The sequence below is a fragment of the Rhinatrema bivittatum genome, chromosome 10 (assembly GCF_901001135.1).
Source record: "Rhinatrema bivittatum chromosome 10, aRhiBiv1.1, whole genome shotgun sequence".
In the NCBI taxonomy this organism is placed as follows: Eukaryota; Metazoa; Chordata; class Amphibia; order Gymnophiona; family Rhinatrematidae; genus Rhinatrema; species Rhinatrema bivittatum.
In genome coordinates, this window is record NC_042624.1 from 72,829,057 (window position 1) to 72,849,769 (window position 20,713).

Consider the following 20,713-nt stretch of genomic DNA (forward strand, 5'->3'; position numbering starts at 1 on the left):
CAAGCTAGGCACGGTATCCCCTTTCCATTTAAAGGCAATTTCACACCTGGCGGTTACAAAGATATGTAAAGCAAGTCTCCTCTGAGTGTCACCTCCAAATCCTCCCGTCAGGCCTAGCAGGCATCCCTTAGGGTCGAGCGGCACTTCTACCCCTAGTAAGTCGGATATGAACCGGGTCACTTCGGTCCACAACCCCTGTATTTTATTGCATAGCCACCACATATGATAAAAGGTTCCCTTCTCGCCACACTGTCGCCAGCACCGGTCACTAACCTGGGATAATATACAATGCAATCTTTCTGGAGCCATATACCACCTGTACAGCAGTTTATAACCATTCTCCTTAATAGAAGCAGAAACCGAACCCCGCCCCATAGTCATATGGCATTGATCCCATTCTGCATCCGAGAGAGATGCCCCCAAATCTTGTTCCCATTTAAGTTGGTACCCCAGCTTTACCTTGGGGCCACTGTTAATAAGCATATACAGGCGAGAAATGGGCTTAGATACCGGTCTAGCCTGCTCACAAAGCGACTCAAAGAGGGTCTTGCCCTACGACCATGCACCGGGGGCTCCCGCTGACCAGAGGAAGTGAGTAATTTGGCGATAAGCATACCAGTCCCCGGGGGAGAGATCATGAGTTACTTGAAAGACTGGTGCGGGGATCCACTTAGACCCAAGAAAGAATTGACCTACCGTAGTGACCCCTAATTGGCGCCAGCGCCGGACAAAACCAGGATCCTGCCCCGGTAGAAACCGAGGATGCAGTAAAAAAGTAGTAAGTGGATAGATACTCCGGTGTCCTACTAGGCGCCCCCTCCATTTCCCCCAGTGCCGTAAAACCATTTGTGTGAACGGGGTGAGTGTTTTGAGCGTGCTCTTTCCCATGTCACTCCACCAAACCCGCGCTGTTAATGGTACAGGATCAGATCTCGCCTGCGCTATGACCACCCATGGTTTGGGGTTGCCCTGATGATGCCAACTAATAATGGCTCCTAATAGGATGGCGGAGTAATACCATTGAAGATTAGGCATATTGAGGCCTCCTCGTGCCTTATCTCTATATAGAATATTGCGGGAAACCCTAGGGGGCTTCCTCTTCCAAATAAACTGGAAGATTTTTCGTTGCCAAATTCTCATGGCGCCTGCCGGGATCGCTACAGGTAACGTTTGGAACAAATAACAAAAGCGGGGCAAAATATTCATCTTTATTGCCGCCACCCTCCCGAACCAGGATAAGTCTGACCTGTCCCACCTGCCTAGGTCCTGTTGAATGCTGTTCAATAAGGCATCATAATTTAATCGATATAAATCAGCCAAGTGCGTCCCTATTTTAACCCCTAAGTATTTTATGGCCTCCCTAGCCAATCGAAAAGGCAACTTGCTCCCCAACTCTGCATACTGGTCAGTAGACAACGAAACATTGAGCAGTTCAGACTTATCGGCATTAACTTTAAACCCCGATATGCCACCAAAGATGCGCATTTCCTCCAAAAGAGGCTGCAGAGAGACCTCCGGGTGAGCGACTGTAAATAACAAGTCATCAGCGAAGAGCGATAATTTATAGGATATATCCTTGATGGGGATACCCTGGATATCTGGGTGACCTCGAACATGCTCCGCAAATGGTTCTAATGATAGGGCAAATAACAACGGAGAGAGAGGACATCCCTGTCTCGTACCCCGTTTCACCTCAAAGGGATCTGAGTACGCCCCATTTATTTTGATTCGGGCATGTGGGTTCCCATATAATTTAGAAATCCAAGTGATAAAATGTTCCCCCAATCCCATAGCCTCCATGACTTTAAATAAATAAGGCCAGTGAACCCGATCAAACGCCTTTTCGGCGTCTACAGTGAGTAATACTGTCGGAATACTATTAGTCTGGGCCCACCACATCAGTTCCACCACCCGTCTCACATTATCTGACGCCAAACGGCCTGGGATAAACCCCGACTGATCACTATGAACCAGCCCCGTCGCAACCCTCCCAAGCCGAATTGCCAAAGCTCTCGCTAAAATCTTCATATCTATGTTAATCAAGGATATGGGGCGGTAGGAGCCACACAAGGTATGATCTCTGCCCGGTTTGGGCAATATCGTAATGCCCGCCGTGTTGGACTCCCGGGAAATCCCACTATCCCCGCGTAAGGCGTTAAACATAGATACTAAGAGAGGTGTCAATTCCAAGCTGAAAGTCTTATAGAATTTCCCAGTTAGCCCATCCAGGCCCGGGGCCTTCCCCAATTTAAGATCTTTGATAATGAGGGATATTTCCCCCTCTCGGAGCTCTTCATTAAGCTGTGTCCTCTGTACATCTGGCAATACCGGGAGAGGTACGTCCCGGAGATACTGGTCAAGCTCCGCCGGGGTACTCAACTGCTCCGAGTCATAAAGGGTTCGGTAAAATTGGTTGAAGCATTGCCCTATTTCCTTCTGGGTGTAGACGTACTGACCCTGGGGCCCCTTGATCTTAATAATATTAGACTGCGCTTCCCTTTCTTTTAATTTCCTGGCCAGTTGCCTCCCTGCCTTATTACCCCATTCATAATGTTGCTGCTTCAATTTCTGGAGCACAAAGGCTATCCTATCTTTGTCCAGAGCCTGCAGCGCCCCCCTAGCCTCCCCCAATTTCCCCAACAAGCCTGGGTCCAGGGAACGTTTATGTTGCAACTCCAAATGGGCTATTTGATCCATTAGCAAGCAACGCGCCCTTTCCCTTTCCTTTTTCACATACGAAGCTCTAGCGATAAGAAGGCCTCTCACATAAGCCTTCAAGCTATCCCATAAGACACCCGGGGAGACCTCTCCATTATCGTTAATTTCTATATATTGAGCCAGTTGAACCTTAAGGGTATCCACAAATGGCTTATCGTCCAATAACCGGTCGTTCAATCTCCAGAACTTTACCCCCGCCTGTGGACTGCCTAGGTAGAGCTTGATCCATATCGGGGCATGGTCCGTCCAAGAGATAATCCCAATTTCCGCATCCCGGATAAGGCCCACCAGATCTCTATCTACTAGAAAGTAGTCAATCCTAGAGTAGGATTGATGGGGCTGGGAAAAGAAAGTGTAATTACGAGACGTAGGATTGCGAAGACGCCATATATCTACTAAACCCCTGTCAGCGATCAGGTGTTTTAGGGCTTGCCTGATATTCTTACTCCCCACTCCTCCCCGTCCCGTATTGTCTAAGTAAGGGTAGCGAGTGAAATTAAAGTCACCCCCCACTACTAAGTGCCCTTCCGCCCATTCACTGAGGACTGTAGACAGTTTATTAAAGAATGAGGACTGGTCCGTATTCGGGGCGTAGACATTCATCAAGGTAAACACCACTTCATTAATTTTTGTCTTCACTAATATGTATCGTCCCTCCACATCCCGGATTACCGACATAACATCTACAACCATAGCTTTAGCAAAGAAAATTCCTACGCCAGTGTATTTGTGTTGTCCTGACGCTGCAGCATGGAACACCTGGGGGTACGCCGCAGAAGTAAGCAAATGCTCGTGGCGTTTCCTGATATGAGTTTCTTGACTAAAAATAATGTCAGCCTTTAGTAAGGCCATTTCCTTAAACAAAAGCTGACGTTTATGATAAGTGTTTAGGCCCTTGACATTCAGGGAAGCGATATTTAACACCCCCATGCTAATAGTGAAGGAATGTAAGCGGAACAACAACCACCCCGAAGGACCCCTATCTCAGGTACTCCTGTATACCCATAGGCACATAACCAGAGGTATGCAATTCGCAATATTTGACAACATTCTCCCCCCCAGTATCCCCCCCGCCCCCCCACCCCTCCCCCCACCCCATCTGATAACCACTCTCCACTGCGTGGTTCTGCACCATGAGAGAGCCGACGTTTCCCGTCATGCCATGACCCGCCTCCCCCCCACCCTCTGATAGTATATATAGAAAGTATATGAGTTCTATGAACTCTATGAACTCTATGAACTCTCCCCCCTATGAACTATGGAACCAAGTAGTTCCAATCATAACCTTTTCTTAGAACAACCGTTATAACTTCACAAAAACTCTGACTGGCCTGCTTTTTATAAAACTTCGCAGGCTGACCGTATCATAAAAAACACCCTCCTATCCAGCACGGCTATAGTAACCAGGCATTAGTACTGATAACCCAATGTACACCCCCACTGTCCTTATCCTGGGGCTTCCAGCGAAGTAGTGCCTCCGGATCTCCGACACAGCCGTCCTCTGCCCGTCTCCACTCTCTGCCATCTGGGTCGTTGTCCTCTGCGAGTGCCGCCATCCGCGTCCTTCTCCGCAGTCTCCTCCGAAGGTTGAAGTGGGAGCCCCGCCGCTCTAATAATGTCCTCTGCTTCCATGACCTGCTGGACGCGGGATATCACCCCGCTAATTGTAAACTGTAGCCCAAACGGAAAAAGCCAGCGGTACCGCACATTATTGGAGCGGAGAATGTGTATAATGTCACGGAAGGCCCTCCGCTTCTTGATGGTGGATACGGCCAAATCCTGAAAAATCTCAATCTTGTGGCCCTTCCACTGTATAGATCCCAAAGCTCTTGCTGCTTGTGCCACCTGCTCCTTTACCAAAAAGCTATGGAAGCAGACAACAATGTCTCTTGGCAAGTTATTCCGGGGAGTACCAAAAGTCCTGTGGGCCCTCTCAAGGACCACCTCCCGAGGCCTCTCTGCCTTACCCTCCGGGTCCAGTAGCTGAGCACAAATGTTCTGTACCACCTGTGCACTGTCCCTGTAATCCTCCCCCTCTGGGACGCCTCTGAAACGGAGGTTTACCCTCCTGGACCTGTTCTCTAAATCTTCTACATGCCGTTGCAATTCTTCCTGGTAATCTCTGAGTCGTCCCTGCTCCTCGTGGACCCGCTCCAGCTCAGTCTGCATCTCCTGCATTCCCGTCTCCGCTTCATCCACCCATTTTTCTAGCGCCTGGACCTCCTGTTTAATACCTGTAAACATGCTCCCCAGTTCCTCTCTATAGCGTGCCATATCGCCGCGCAATTCCTGGAACCAGGCACGGAACTCAATCCGGGTGGGCACCTCCAGATCGCCGGACTCCTTTTCCCCCTCCGGGGCCTCCGCAGTATCGCGGGCCGGCGCCATCTTGTCTCCTTCATCGGGAGCGAGGGCTGCAATCGCGGCTGCCGATGTGAAGGAGAAGCGGTTCAAATCCGGTTTTTTCTTTGGGGTGGACATCGCTGCCTGTTCGCGCGTCAGCTCCGCTAAATTTAGATGAGAAATATGCGGCTGTTCCCACGATGGGGGGAGATTGCCCGCGAGGGAAGGGAGAGCTCGGGGCTCAGGCGGCCATCGTAGCATGCACCGGTATATACGTGGATACTTCGTGACTTTTTAAAATCTGCATTTTTGTGCGAGCAACGTTTTTAAAATCGACCTCACAGTATGCGTCCAATATCAACTAAAAGTGAAGATGTCTGAGCTGCTAACAAATGTAAATCTGATGGTGACTAATAAATAATGTTGTCATATGATTTGCCAAGTTGTAACCCAAGAATGGGAAATCCTCCAAGCTCATATTATGAGTTTTCATATCGATCCTTTGTGGCAAAAGTTCAAATCATTTACCAATGACAATTGAAATTAATGATGTCTTTTGTTTTTTTGCTAATACCATCCCTACAGTAAATCACGGTGCTGGTAGCATTATGTTGTGGGGACAGGGAGGCTTTTGAAGATTGAGGGAAAGATGAACGGTGCAAAGTGCAGGCAGATCCTGAAGGAAAACCTGTTCTAGTCTGCCATTGACTTGGGGGTGAAGATTCACCTTTCAGCAGGACAATGATCCTAACGCCAAAGCAAAAACAACAATGCAATGGCTTAGGAAGAAGAAAATGTCCTTAAGTGGCCCAGTCAAAGCCTAGACCTAAATCAGTTGAAAATCTGTGGGAAGACTTGAACCTGCATTCCTCAGATGATCCCCAGCTAAATTGAAAGAGTTTGAGCTTTTCTACCATGAGGCAAAAACTGCAGCATCTTACTGTGCAAAATTGGTAGATACTTATCCTGAATGGCATATGGCTGTGATTGCTGGTAAAGGAGCTTCTATCAAGAATTGAGTCAAGAGATGTAAAGACATATGCAATCAAGACTTTTTGTATTCTTAATTACTTTTTTGAATATTTTTATAATTGTTCTTTCAAAATGAAAGTGTAGAGTATGTTGTGTAGATCTGTGTCTCCCAACCAGTGTGCCTTTAAACCTGATCAAGTGTGCCACAGAGAAGTCACCATTGTCTGATGCTCAAATCCAGAGCAGCACCTTGGCTTTGCTTTCACAAACCCCCAGCAACAAGAGTCAGCAGAACTTCTTTCTGAGAACATATGTAATCATGCATGCGTCTTGTGTCCAGTTACGGGGCATGGATTGCCAGGCCCCACTGTGTGGTGCACACAGGGGCAGATTTTAAAAGGGTTATGCTCGCCGAGCCTATTTTGCAAAGCCCCAGGAAGCGCGTATGTCCCGGGACTTTGTGAAAGGGGCGGGGGCGGGACGAGGCCTCCGGCACAGCGGTCATGCCAGGGGATCGCGTGCCAGCAGCTAGCCGGCGCGCACAAGTTACATCTGCCAGAGGCAGGCGTAATTTACAAAATAAAGGTGGGGGGGATTTAGGTAGGGCTGGGGGGCGGGTTAGATAGGGGAAGGGAGGAGAAGGTGGGGAGGGGGCCGAAGGAAAGTTCCCTCTGAGGCCGCTCCGATTTCGGAGCGGCCTCGGAGGGATCGGGGGAAAGCCATCGGGGGCTCCCCTAGGGCTTGGCGTGCGCAAGGAGCACTAGTGTGCACCCCTTGCACGCGCCGACCCCGGATTTTATAACATGCACGCAGCTGTGCGCGCATGTTATAAAATCGGGCGTGCATTTGTGCGTGCCGGGTAGCGTGCACAAATGTAGGCCGCGCGCGTAGGTTTAAAAATCCAGCCCACAGTGCACACAGCACCACTTCCTTTTCCCTCTCCTGAGTTACCTTCTTTGAGTCCTTTCAGCCTCTCCTATCCCCAGGCTGAGTGAAACAGGAAACATGTGCATTAAGCAATGGATGTGACTCATTCTGAGAGTTGGGAGTGGCAGTGAGGAGCTCTGGCAGCCACATGCAGTAGCCAAGGTAACTAACTGAGCTGGCCGCCCACATCACACCAAATTCTCCCTTCTCTTGCACTTGTATGTAGAAGAAACTGATCCATTATGACGGGTTCATGTATATTTCAGCACCCCTCTCCCTTTGTTTTAAAATTTGGAAGAGAGACTGATTGGACTTTCAGTGCTTCCCTAATTCTTCTTTTAATCATATAAATCCTCTCTATGTCCACCTCTGTGGAGGTTGGTGTGCTACATACACAACACTTTGGTCAAAGTAGGTATGCCTTAGACTTGAAAAGCTGGGAACGCTAGTATAGATCAGTGAAATAAAACTCCTACTTTAATGCATTTTGATTTGTATTTTTAGAGAACATAATATTACAATTTTAATGGGGTGTGAAGATGTATATAAGGCTTTGTATTTGATGTGCACAGGATTCCTTTTTTCTACTACACGACTGTGTCATTTGTGATCTAAAAACCATTATAATTTTTTTTTTTTAATAAGGTATTCTGGTTTTGGGTGGCAGAACTCCAGAGATATCTGTCTAATTCTCTAGTAAACTAAAACTACATAGAAACCACTTTATGGAATCTTTGGACTGAAAAATATCACTTTTAGAAAAGTCTCAAGATTCCTTAGCATGACTAATATTATAAATTAACCCTGAAAAAACTTACATGTTTCTTTGAACTATTATTGCCATACAGGTAAGATAAGTTCTGTTTAAAGACGAGATGTTATTCACTTTAATACCATGAGAAATGAAGCTTTCTAATGTATCTTATTTAAGCCATTCTGGGGATGAAAAAAATAAAGTTTATATTTGTCACTAAGGGCCTGATTTTAAAAAGCTTAAAATTGGTTTTTACACATGAAAATGCACTTTACTCGAGTAAGTAAACTTTTGAAAATTATTACAATATATATGCCATTGAATTCTCCATGGGATTTACTCGCAAAAGTGCACTTTACGTGGGTCAGTGGCTTTTGAAAATTGCTACAATAGTAGTTACATTTACACATGTAAATCCTTTTGAAAATTACCCCTTAAGGTCCTTGGGGTAGGGACTTCTCTTCCCTTCCCACAAAAGAGGTATGACACACAGGCATGGTTTTCTTTATTTCTACTCAGAAGTTCATTATTTATGGATCACAATTCATTTCAGTGTCTTAAATCACCGAGGCATTCCAGTTGGGCATATGAGGGATTAAATATGAGCTAGCATACCTCTTTGTCCAAGCAGCTGTTCCTTTCTCTCTGTTTTTCTGCCAAATCTCTGGTTTTCTCTGTTCCCTTGATTCTGTTATGATTTCTGTCTTCCCAGACCAGATAAAAACTACACCTCCCAGCATGCTTTGCCCAAGTGTTACATTTTCTCTTGTCTAATTTCCAGTAACTCCTGTAAAGCCCTCTGTAGTGCCTAGTTGCGAAAAATTCAGGAAAGGCATGTGTGCTCTCTTACAGTTTCTTATTTTTAGGCAACATATAAATACATTAAATGCCTATGTCTCTATTATTGTAAACCATGCTTGCTTCTCAAGTCCTTATGGTTAACTGTATTTCTTTGTTCTTTGGTGCAGATGCCAGAGGAACAAGCATTTTGTATACTAGTGAAAATCATGTACAACTATGGCTTGAGAGACCTCTACAAAAACAACTTTGAAGATCTCCACTGCAAATTCTACCAGCTGGAGCGACTAATGCAGGTATAGGAGGATGAAAGTTCAAGACAGCTTTTCTATTTAGTACTAAATATGGCCGCATGGGAAAAGGAAGCCACAGGAAAATATCTCCTTGAAACAACTTGAATGTTATAAGGGTGTTGAGTAGAGCTGTAACAGAGCTGCCTACATAAAGACTTTTCATAATTGATGCTAATGTTTGATCTGAGTGCAAGGTTTTTTAAAATTAATTAATTTAAAGATCTTAAGTATAATACTTTCTTATGGGTCACATTAGCTAATCTATGTAGCACTCTATAGACTTGGAAACGCCTTACTTTGTTGTGCTCTGTTCTTTTATTTTGGAGAAATAGCAACAAGTTCCTTCTTCAAATAGAGTCTCTGCCTCTGAAACGCACTGCCCAAGGAGTTATTCAGAAGTTGGTATTCTGAAAGTTGCAATTAAAAACATTTTCATTATAGTTTTTGTTTTCTGTGCTAGGGCAGCTGGATTTCCATCTGCTGTTTATGTGCCATTTGGAAGCTTTGTTTTAATTGTCTGTATTGTTCTAAGAGGCTTTGGCATTTGGGCATAGCAAATTCAATAAAGAAACAATTAGATTAATAAATCATAATACATCAACACTCCTAGTCTCTCTTAATTTCTAAATTCCACATAGGTACTTACACCTGTTGCTGTGGTCATAATAATGATGTAAAATTTCCAATGGTTGGGTCATTTTTTTTTTTTTTTAACAATTCCTGTAGCTTCACTCAGCTCTTTCATCTCTGTGAATGTCACGAGACTAAGACTTGTAATGTTATAGAATAAGAATGTATGTGGCAATGAATCAGTGGGGAAGTAAATTACTGACTTTTAACACTTAAACTGGCATATTATCCTAAATGTAGAGAGAAGAGACATGCTTTAGAATAACTAGCTTAGAAAGGAAAATGTTTTTCCAGGGTGCAATTCTGACTATGCAGGCAGAGAGGATAGAATACATTGATTAATTGTAGAGAGTATTCCAGCAATCTGGTAGCAGATTTTCTTTTTAATATTTATACTAAACAATCATAATGGTCTTTGTATACCAACTTTTTTAAACCTGTATTTGTAACACTGAATTGGCATGCTTCTTCTATAGTATCATCTGCAAAAAGACAAACTTTTCCTACTAATTCCTTTGTAACATCACTTATAAAAATATATTGAACAGAACTGGACCTAGGACCGATCTCTGAGACATCAGTTATAACCTCCCTTTCCTTGGAGTAAATTCCAGTTACCACTACCTTGTATTGTCTATCATGGAGCAATTTCCTAAACGAGTCAACCACATTGGAGCCCACCACTATGTTTTTCTGTTTATTTCTGAGCTTCCTACGTGGAGTAATGTCAAAAGCTTTACTAAATCCATGTATAGTGCCTTGTAAAAGTTTTCACATCCTAGTACATTTTTCACATTCTGCTGTCTAAAAAATATGAATCAGAGTGCATTAAAGTAGGGGTTTGTTTTATCGATTTACACAAAATGTTGTACACTTTCATCATGAAAGAACAATTAAAGAAATATTCATAAATGATCTGGAGAAAGGAACAACGAGTAAGGTGACCAAATTTGCAGATGACACAAAACCGCTATAGATTGTGAGGAACTGCTTTGTGAGACTAGGAGATTGGGCAACTGAAGACAGATGAAATTTAATGTGGACAAGTGCAAAGTAGTGCATGTGGGGAAAAATAATCCCAACTATAAGGTACCATGTTAGGAATCACCTTGGAGTCCATGTGGACAATAACTTGAAACTTTTGGCTCAGTGTGTGGCAGCAGTCAAAAAGAAAAATAGACTGTTAGGAATTATTTGGAAAGCAGTAGAGAACAAAACTGAGAATATCATATTCAAGATATGGTGTGACCATATCTTGAATATTGTGTTCATTTCTCGTTGCCCCCATCTCAAAAAAGACATAGCTGACATAGAAAAGGTACAGAGAAAGGCAAAAAAAAAAAAAAAGATAAAAGGGATGGAAAAGCTTCCTTATGGCTTAAGGCTAAACAGATTATTTCGGAAAAGAGATGACTGAGAGGAGACATGATTAAGATTTATAAAATTATGAGTGGGGTAGAACAAGTAAATAAGAAACAACACTAGGACTAGGGTACACGGCATAAAACTAGTAACTGGCAGAATTAAACAGATCATAGGAAGTATTTTTTTCACTCAGTGGACAGTCAAGCTATGGAATCTGTTGCCAGAGGACGTGGTCAAGACAACTAACATTGTGGGGTTTAAAAGAGGGTTGAACCATGTCCTGAAGGAAAAGTCCATAAACCATTAATAGCCAGTTAGAACTGGGAAAGCCAATGCTTATCCCTGGGATCGAGATACAAGAAATAGATCAACTATTGGGTATCTCACGGGTACTTATGACCTGAACTGGCCCTATTGGAGACGTGATGTTGGGCTCAATGGACTTTGGTCTGACTCCTCAAGGCACTTCTTATGTTATTATGAGTCATCTACACATCATCCACCTGGAGTTGTGAGCCATCTGCTATGCTCTAAGGGCTTTCTCTCACCTCCTTTTGGTAAAGAGAATTTTGATCCAGATGTACAACCAAATGGTGATGTTCTACATAAACAAGCAAGAAGATATTGGCTCTTATGCCCTCTGCCAGGAGGCTATCTGAATCTGATCATGGGCAAGACATTGCAAAGGCCATCTCCAGGCAGCCTACCTTCTGGTAATCCAGAACCTGTTGGTTGCTTGAGCAGAGTTTTGCAACTAAAGAGTGGCTCTTGGATCAAGGAATCATGGATGACTTGTTCAGTCGCTGGGGAAGGCCTATAATCAATCGGTTTGCCTCAGAAAGGAATAGAAAAGTCAAGACGTTCTGCGCCATGCATTTGAGCAGTTATGTATCAATTCCTGACGTTTTTGTGTTACCCTATGGGGTTGATTTTAAAAGGTGCGTGCGGGCGTCCGTGTGAGTGTGGTTCCCGGCGCGCATCCATGGATTCGGCTAATTTAAAACATGCGCGCATTGGCGAGCTCATGTTATAAAATGCGGTTTCCACGTGCGCATGTTCAGGCGGGTCGGGACTTGCGTGCACGGGGATGGAGGGGATTTTATATACTACATGTGGCAATGCAAATGGGCCTTTGACCAGTTCCCTCCCAGTCCATTCCAAATAAGGAGTGGACTGAGAGGGAACTTTTCCAATTACCTCACTACCATCCAAAATTCGTTAACTCTTAAAATAAATAAATAAATAAATATAAAATTCCCCTTCCTACTCTGCCTCCCTTTTCCCCTCTCCTCCCCGACCCCTAAACCTACCCTAACTCGTCTAAATATTTTTGTTTTTATACTTACATGCTCGAAGGAACAGACGTAAGTTGTGTGCGCCAGCCAACTGCCGGTGCGTGCTTCCCTGGGACAGGGCCTAATGGCCACTGTACCAGCAGGCCTCTGCCCAGACCTCGCCCCCTGCCCGCCCTTTTTCTTTGGCCTGGCACCTTCCGCACGTATCAGGGGTTACGTGCGTGGCCGGGCCCTTTCGAAAATGCACGTGGCATACTCAGGGCCCAGCTATGCTCTTTACTCCTGGATTTTACACGCGCAGGGGTTTTAAAATTTGGGCTTAAGTGTGCCCACTGATTGCTCTAATTGCCAGGACTATTCAAAAGGTATTTGGGGATAAAGCGAGGATTATTCAGTTTTCATAGCTTGAGTCCAATCACAAGAGGTCTCTGTGACTTCATTCTAAAGCTACTCAAGAGCTTAAGCAATCTACAGATAAACTTGCACGGTCCAAGCTTCCTTAATTCAAGATGGGACCATAGTCTCTCGAAGGACTAAGAACTTGGGAAAATTCCATTAGGGCATTGAATTTATGTATTGTAAATTTTCCGATTGTTTCTATGATTTCTCCTTCAGACTTATTTATGTTTAAATATCTTTATAATAAAAACAAAATATCAGCAGATATTTGAAACATAATGGATTGCAAAGACACAGATCTTGTACAAAAATAAAGGCAGAACAGATATCTTATAATACAACCAATACATCAGCCATCTCCAAATTCAATCAGGTAGATTACTTTCTTTTCTTAAATTTCTGCGTCCCCTGCCCCCGATTCTACTCAAACCCCTTACTACTGCAACCCACTGCAAATGGTCCAGATGTCTTGTTCTTGTACATCTGAACCCCAACAGCAGGTATAATTCCCAAACAAACAGCACCATTCCCCCTCCCCATGACTCACCCCACCAATATGGAGGCGATCACATCTTCACACCACTAGATAAAACACCTATCAATCTTCACGGCCACCCTAAAAACTAATTAAGATTCAAGCTCTGCTGGAAAGACTCTGAATATATTTATCTCAGATATTCAGAAAACGTTTCTTAGATAAAAAGGAAGTACGTGCAGCCAAAGATTCAATAAGCATCATATTATGTATAGCATTATGCCACTGCCAGAAGGAGCTTCGGAATTATTTAAATCCTATGATGGTAACTTTTAAACAGGTTTCCGGGTGCACCCGTGCACGCTTTTGTCGGCCTGCATCGAGAGGCGCCACCTTTTTTCTAACATTCGCACGTATTTGCAGGCATCTTATAAAGTAGCATGACCGTGCACATATGTGTGTGCAATTTTAAGTGGACGCACGCAAATGCCTCTACTGAATAAGTGGGTGGAATTTAAAAGACGCGCGCTGACGCCATTACTAGTTGTACCAGTTCATTCCCAGTTTACCTAGGTAAGGAAAAAGATTACCAAGCCCCCCTAGTTTAATAGCCTTCCTTCTCCCCTGTCAGGCCCGACCCTTAAAACCCCACCGATCTGGCTATTTATCTTTATTTTATAACTTGTATGTCAACCATTGCAGAAGTAAATTTACGTGGCAGGGGAGTCACTAATTTCAAGTTAAAATCCAGGAACGCTCATGCCCTGACCAGACAATGCCCACATCCCACCCCATTTTGTGAACTTTTCATTTGTGCACGCAGTGGCAAGTACGTTCGTATCCAGGTGGCTTTTAAAATCCACTCGGCGCGCACTGCCCAACATATTCACGCATTCCCTAATTAATGTGCATGTCTGACTTTTAAAATTCACCTGTATATATGAAGAGTTTGAGTGATTTCCAGTGAAGCAACTCCCTCTATCATAAAATCTTTCTATAAGGGCTAGGTGTGCTGTTGGTGTCTCAGGCCGAATGGCTTCATCAGAATCAGTGAACTTGGATATCTCTGCTCTTCTTGAAACAAAAGCAGTGCATGAAGACTGCAGAACCACTCGTAATGTTACTTTTGCATCACTTATGGTGTGTGACTTGGTTCTTAGACTTTTTTCATGCATGTAACCAGGAGCCTTTTCCGGCATGGGGAGGAGGTTCCATTCAAATTCAGCCCCTTCCTTTGTGGAGTCTGAAATGGCTGTCCTCCTGAGAGGCTTTATAACAGCTCTCGAGAGAGATTCTAGGGACAGTCCTTTATAGTTTTTGAAGATTTAGGAGACAGTGAAGAGCATTACCCTTTTTTGTGTTTTCTAGGCCCAGTCAGAGGAACCAGGATAACCCAGCTGGGGGTATCCTGACCAGGGTCGAGAGGGTTTTCCTTCCAGTCTACTCACTAGCTGGTTGAGACATCCATCTAGGTTGTTTTCGGGTTTAAGATTTTTCATGGTAGAAGCCTTACTGGACACCTGGGCCTTTCTTTGGATTCAAGGCACGGGGAACCCTGTGTCTGTGATGCCCAGGGATAGGGAAGACCTGCCCATCAGAGGTGGTGTCATTCTTAGTTAAACAGGAAAAGGACATTGAGTTAAAAGATCCAGGAGGAAGATTGTTTGACTGCCCCTTCCATCCCGCACTGAAGGGGGAGGGTAAGTCACCTACATCCAGGGGATCCCTCCCATCAGGGGTCCAGAGGAGAGACTGAGACTGTGAGAAAACTAAAAGGATTTTGAAGAGCTGCTAACTGTGAATAAAAGAACTGTAAAGATCCTTGAGGAAGCCCATCCGGAGTCGTCACCTGCTGGAGAGAGAGAAAATTTACTCTCTGTGCAAGGACAGGATTTTGGCCATCTCTGGAAGGGGTTTCCCGGCCAGCATAGGGTTGCCCTGCTCCCAGGGACCTCCATTCCGACTAAACCAAGAGGGTGGATGGATTCCCAGCTCATCCATAAAACTCCTGCACAGACAGAGGGAAAAGGCTGTAAAGGAATCAAGGAAGCCTGAGGTGTTAGAACTATATTTATTGTGCCATTTGCATCAGTGACTCTAGAGTGTTTATTTGGGTACACAAGACACACAGTGTCTCTCCCAGGGACAGCCAGAGGGAAGTCAGCCACCCCAGCATTTCCCCTCATAAAAAGGATCCACACCCTGTGGAAAGAGTTGGATAGAAGAGCTAGCCAGGGTCCCTGCCCCAAAGAGTCTATAAATTGTTTTATTTATTTATTTATTTATTTATTTATAACTTTTATATACTGGCATTCGTAAAAAAAAACATCATGTCGGTTTACAGACAACTGAGAAAGGAAATTACAATGATAGATGGAGGAAGGATAGGAAGTTAAAAGGTGACAACTTTACTGTAGAGCCAACGGGCGCCACAGTTATTAAATGAGATTACATGTGGTTAACCAGGTTGGACATAAATTAATTATATACAAGAGGCGACAGAGTGGGGGGTAGCGCGGGGTGGGGGATGAAGCGCATAGGGGAGGCGGGGTGGGGTAGGAACTGTACAAGGGGGCAGGTGGTGGCGATGGGAAGGAGAGGTGGTGACTGAATATCAGGAAGCCATAAAATGGATGGGGTGGTGAGGGAGGGAGGGTGTGTAGGGGGGCGGGGGGCCTGTGCAGGGCAGGCACACCAGGGTGGGGTTACACATTCTGTTTTGCACTTTCCATATCAATGTTTAATTTTTCTTGCTTCAGAGAAGTATGTATTATTTGAGCCTTCACAGCTTCATTTTCTTTTTGCTTTTTCTTGATTCAAGGATTTCTAGCAGAGAAGAATCCAGTGCTGTTCCTTGAATTAGGGGATGGTTAGGGGCTGGGGTTAACTCTGCTTGTTTGTGGTAATGGGGTTTGTTTCTCGAAATGTTTTTTTTATTGTATAATATTTCATTATTTTTACTCCTCTGTTTCTGGTCTCTTCCTCCTTATTCTGGACTACTTTAGCAGGGGTTGCTTAATGTTCTTATGTTATAATTGCCATTTGCTTTTTCTTAGCATGAATGGCTTATATTGCTTTACAAGTATAATGCTTGTCAGTTATTCTTTAAAATATAAATAAAGAGTGAATGGGGAGTTTGGTAATTGCATTGCTGAACAGAAAATAATCCATTTTGCAAACAGAATACATGTTAATTGATGATATTTACCACAGCCCAGTACATTGTCATTACTCAGAGTTGTTGCTGCCTGAAGACAAGGGATGAGAGAAAGGAAACCTAATTCTCTCTTTCTCTATTATTGCTACCATATATTTTCCCTTGAGAGTTTTGTTTATCATCACCTTGAGTTAGAAAATACATGCAACCTTGTTTTTGGACGTTTTTCAGCCAAATAATACAGAGAGAAGCTTTTATGACTGTAGAGAGAGGCCAGACTTTAGATATGGGGGGTTTTTTTTGTTTTTTGTTTCTATTTTGCAGCCCTTGATTGATATTTTCATCCAAAAATCATAATCTCAGATCAAAATTGTGGATTTTTGGAGTCTGTTTATGTTATTATTATTAAAGCTCAGTTTTTGGATTTGAAAAATATCAGTTGAGAATCACAATCTAAAAACTGGAACATACCCAAAAATATCTAGTTTAGTTTAGTTTATTGTATTTCTATGCCGTCACATCAGACGTGCCTTCACAACGGTTTACAGGGTTTAAAACATATAATAAATACAATACATTTATAAAAAGTAATAACTAACTCTGTTAAAAAGTATGAAATAGTTATTAAAAGCAGTAAAAGTAAAATAGGTCAAATTAAAATGTAAGATTAAAACAAATAATCAAAATCACAAAAACAGCAGACAAACCATAAAAGACTCAGCCCAATTAATTCAACAATGCTGGTATAGCAGGTGCTTCTTATTCGTATCTTACTACAGTCTTCATTATTTGGTGTTCGATGTTAAAAGCTCATCTATATGAAGCCTCAGTCCCTCTACTGCAGTCCTTGAAATCTAAAATATCTGCATCTCTCTATAAGAATTTCTCTAGCCTTACATCGGTATATAGATATATCCATTGCTTGTTAATATTAATTGTAGGCAGAAACTCTTAGAATGAATTTTTCCTGGTTTACCTAACTTTTGCTCTTTTTCTTTATTCTAGGAGCAGTTGCCTGATTTATATGGCCATTTCTCAGAACTGAACCTGGAAGCCCATATGTATGCATCCCAGTGGTTTCTCACACTCTTTACAGCCAAATTTCCTCTCTGCATGGTCTTCCATATCATAGACTTGCTGCTTTGTGAGGTAAATAAATAACAGCTCAATTAACATTAATCGATGAAGCTCTCACCAGTGGTAAGCACTAATAAGGAAAACCAGGATTTTTTGTTTGTATCTTCTATCATGCTGCTTTGTTCACCGGTTGAAATCATTGTTTTGTCTTTTTGGTATTGCAGGGAACATGAATTATGACATTCTTGGTGTGTTCTTATCAGAACTGTCCTGATCTAGATAATTGAAATCTTCTATATCTCATTGAACTGTTGTAAAGAGCACACCTTGAGCTTCATATCCCATTTTCTTTACACATCAACTGTGTGCATGTGTATGAGAAAAGGGGATTAACTAGTAACCAGATACTTGCTACCTGAACTGTAGAAGAGGCCTATATGCAATCCAAAGCTCTGATTTTCACTAAGGGGCTTATTTATTAAGCTGCATTAAAGTGGCGCTATAATGCAAGTAAATTGTTATAGAGTTTACTAAACTGCGTTGTGTTAACTACTGCAGTTAGTAAATTCTGTGGTGATTCTGAGAATATCTTTTGCTGTGGCTGGGAAAATATTCACATTCCCAGCTGAGGCAATGCATGATTGCAGCCCAGGGCTGCGATATTTAAAGAGACACTAACTCCAAGTGAAGGCTCCCCCTCCCCACCATACCTGCAACAAATCACCTTCCTCGCTCCCCCAGAAAAACCCCTCTAGCAACTCCCTTGCTCTCCTCCCCTCCCAAGAGATGCTGAGTAGTGGAAACTGTATCACAAACTAATAACCCCACCACTTTGTCCTCACCCAGACCCATCTCCTTATCCTATGGTCCTTGCAAGCAGGAACTATGCCTAATCAGTTTTGCCCTGCTGGTGCCAAAATTCAAAATGACACTGGCTCACACAGAGTTAGAGTTCCCCTTAGCTGTTCACACACTTATGTTTTTGGTTGGTTGGTCTGTCTGTCTGTGATACTGAAGTGACAGGCATGGGCTAGTGGTCAGGTGAAGCAACCAAGACAGTAAGCAGTTTGGCAGCAAAAGCAGCATGGCTGGTGGGGTTCCCCAAGCCTTGCCAAACAAAGAAGTATATAATAATTTGGTGTTTTTATTATGATTCTTTCCACCATATTTCAAATGACCAGTAACCATTTTATTGTGATGAGCCAGCAGGCAGCAACATGGTTAAGTGTATTGGTGAATGCATCCGTTCAAAGCAAACCATTATGTAAGGAGAACACAACTCACAATTGCTTCATACCAAATTGAGAAACAAGTCAGCTGTATGCCTCATAGATTTCTTTACGGGAAGTGCTGGAGAAAACCTTATGTGGATACCTTTTCTGGCCATGTCTCTTTTCAGTCTATGCACGTAACTTTCAAAATTGTGCACTTAAGTTCAGTGGCATCAGAAAAAAATAGGCATTTATATTGGTTGCAGCAAGATTGATTTATTTTTATTTATCTCATGCCTAAGTGGGCTATTTACTAAGCCATGGCACTCTGTACTGCAGTTTAGTAAAATATCATGGGGGAAAATACTGCAGCGTAGCAGAGTCCCTAGAGATGCGCAGTGGTGGCCCTGGGCTGTAGGCCTGCCATCAGTTAAAGGGGTCAAAGTATCTCCCCTCACCCCAAGTGTGGTAAAACTCAAGACCCCTGACCCATCCCCTACCCTGTCACCCCTGGAGGTAGTCAAAGTATAAAATTAAAAAGCTTAATCATGGGTTCTGGCTCTGCCCCCCCCAGTACCTTGCCAAGACATCCTTGATGGTCCACTAGGGGACTGGTCTGGCCATTTGCAATATGGTGCCTCCCGGCCAATGAACTACTTTTGCCTCTTTAAGCCAACACCCATGATTAAATAATTGAAACTTTTATTTTTGTTTTTTAACTGGATGCCTCCAGGGGCAGCAGAGGGTGGGATAGGAGGTTTGCGAGACTTCCAGGGTCTCTGCCACACTGTGTGGGGGGAATACTTTGGGCTGATGACCCGTGAGCATTGGGATGCAAATTTATGTTCAAATCTTTTTTTTATTATATTTTCCAACATTAATACAGCAAAAATAATATAACAAAATGTCAGGCAAATGGTGGATTCTTCCATAGTTCCACTATCCACAGAGCAGACTGTTCCCCAACCTCCCCACCCACCCTCAAGAACCTCCGAAGTCATAATGCAGCTGTAGCTAATTCTTGCAAGGAAAACATCCACTGGCCAGATGAACCAAGCCCATCTTTTGTATAAGTTATGCAAAACTGTTAAGAAGCAAATTACTCGCTCTGTGTGACAGAGACTGCAAATATTAATCCCAAATATGCAGGGAATCTCACTTCTTCTTAAAAATGTTTATTTTTCCACATACTGCTCGCAAAGATATAACTGATGTAATTGATTTTTCCATTGAGTTAACGTTGGTGCGTCCTCTGCCAACCGTCAATGCAGTATGTTGTTTTTTTCACCTGAAGAAGAGCTTCATGCATCCATTATTTAACAAACTTATTACCACAGGCAATATCTTGCATAAATCAAATAGAATTACCATGGCACCATGGCATGGTAAGGATACTCCAATTAAAGAGGTTATGTAATCAATTACTTTCTGCTAAAAAGTCCTAATCTTAGGATAGTCCTAAAATTGATGTCCCAATGTTCCTGTCACTAATGTGCATTTCAGCAAAATTAAAGGTGGATGAGAGAAGAGGTACACACACTAGAGCAACCACAATAGATCGAGTGTAGCGCAATTACAGATAAGGATTCTTGGACTTCAAATGAGACTTCAGTCAGTATAATGGGTGCCAAGCCACACAAATGTTTAATAGGCAGTTTATAGAAATGAAACAAATGTCAGTCCCCCGACACGGACCATGTTTCACTACTCTGGCTGCATTGGGAGGGACAAAAGCCAAAAGCTATTAAAACCATATAACAAGAAATGGCAAAGCTTGTCATCTCCGAATAACATGTGGAAGAGGAAAGAAAACTCAAAGCGTCCCTAGGGCCTCATGAACCTTAATTAAAGGCGAACCCGCGGGGTAGGAAAGTAGAATTCTCGACGTGGCCCAAGGAGGCCTGTCGCAGTAAAGAGGCCCAGTAGAGAGGGAGAGCTCTAATAGAGTGTACGGGAGTGAGAAGCCTGTGTATGTATGCGTGAGAGAGAGCATAGGAGCGAGAAGCCTGTATGTAAATTTGAGAGAGAGCATGGGAGTGAGAAGCCTGTGTGCATGTGTGTGTGTGTATGCATGAGAGAGAGAGCATGGGAGTGAGAAGCTTGTGTGTGTGTGTATGTGTGTATGCATGAGAGAAACCATAGGAGTGTGAAGCCTGTGTGTATGTTTGAGAGAGAGCATGGGAGTGAGAAGCCTGTGTGTGTGTGTGTGTGTGTGTATACATGAGAGAGAGCATGGGAGTGAGAAGCCTGAGTGTTTGCATGCATGAGAGAGAGCATGGGCGTGAGAAGCCTGAGTGTG

The 20,713-nt window shown here is 43.4% G+C and overlaps 1 protein-coding gene across 1 annotated transcript in view; it reads left to right on the top strand.

Moving 5' to 3' along the window:
- RABGAP1L (RAB GTPase activating protein 1 like) overlaps positions 1–20,713 on the top strand; it is a 768,100-nt gene that overhangs the window by 497,405 nt on the left and 249,982 nt on the right. The window contains 2 exon segments of the mRNA XM_029618149.1: positions 8,683–8,808; positions 17,132–17,275. Coding sequence (XP_029474009.1) covers positions 8,683–8,808; positions 17,132–17,275 — 270 coding nt within the window.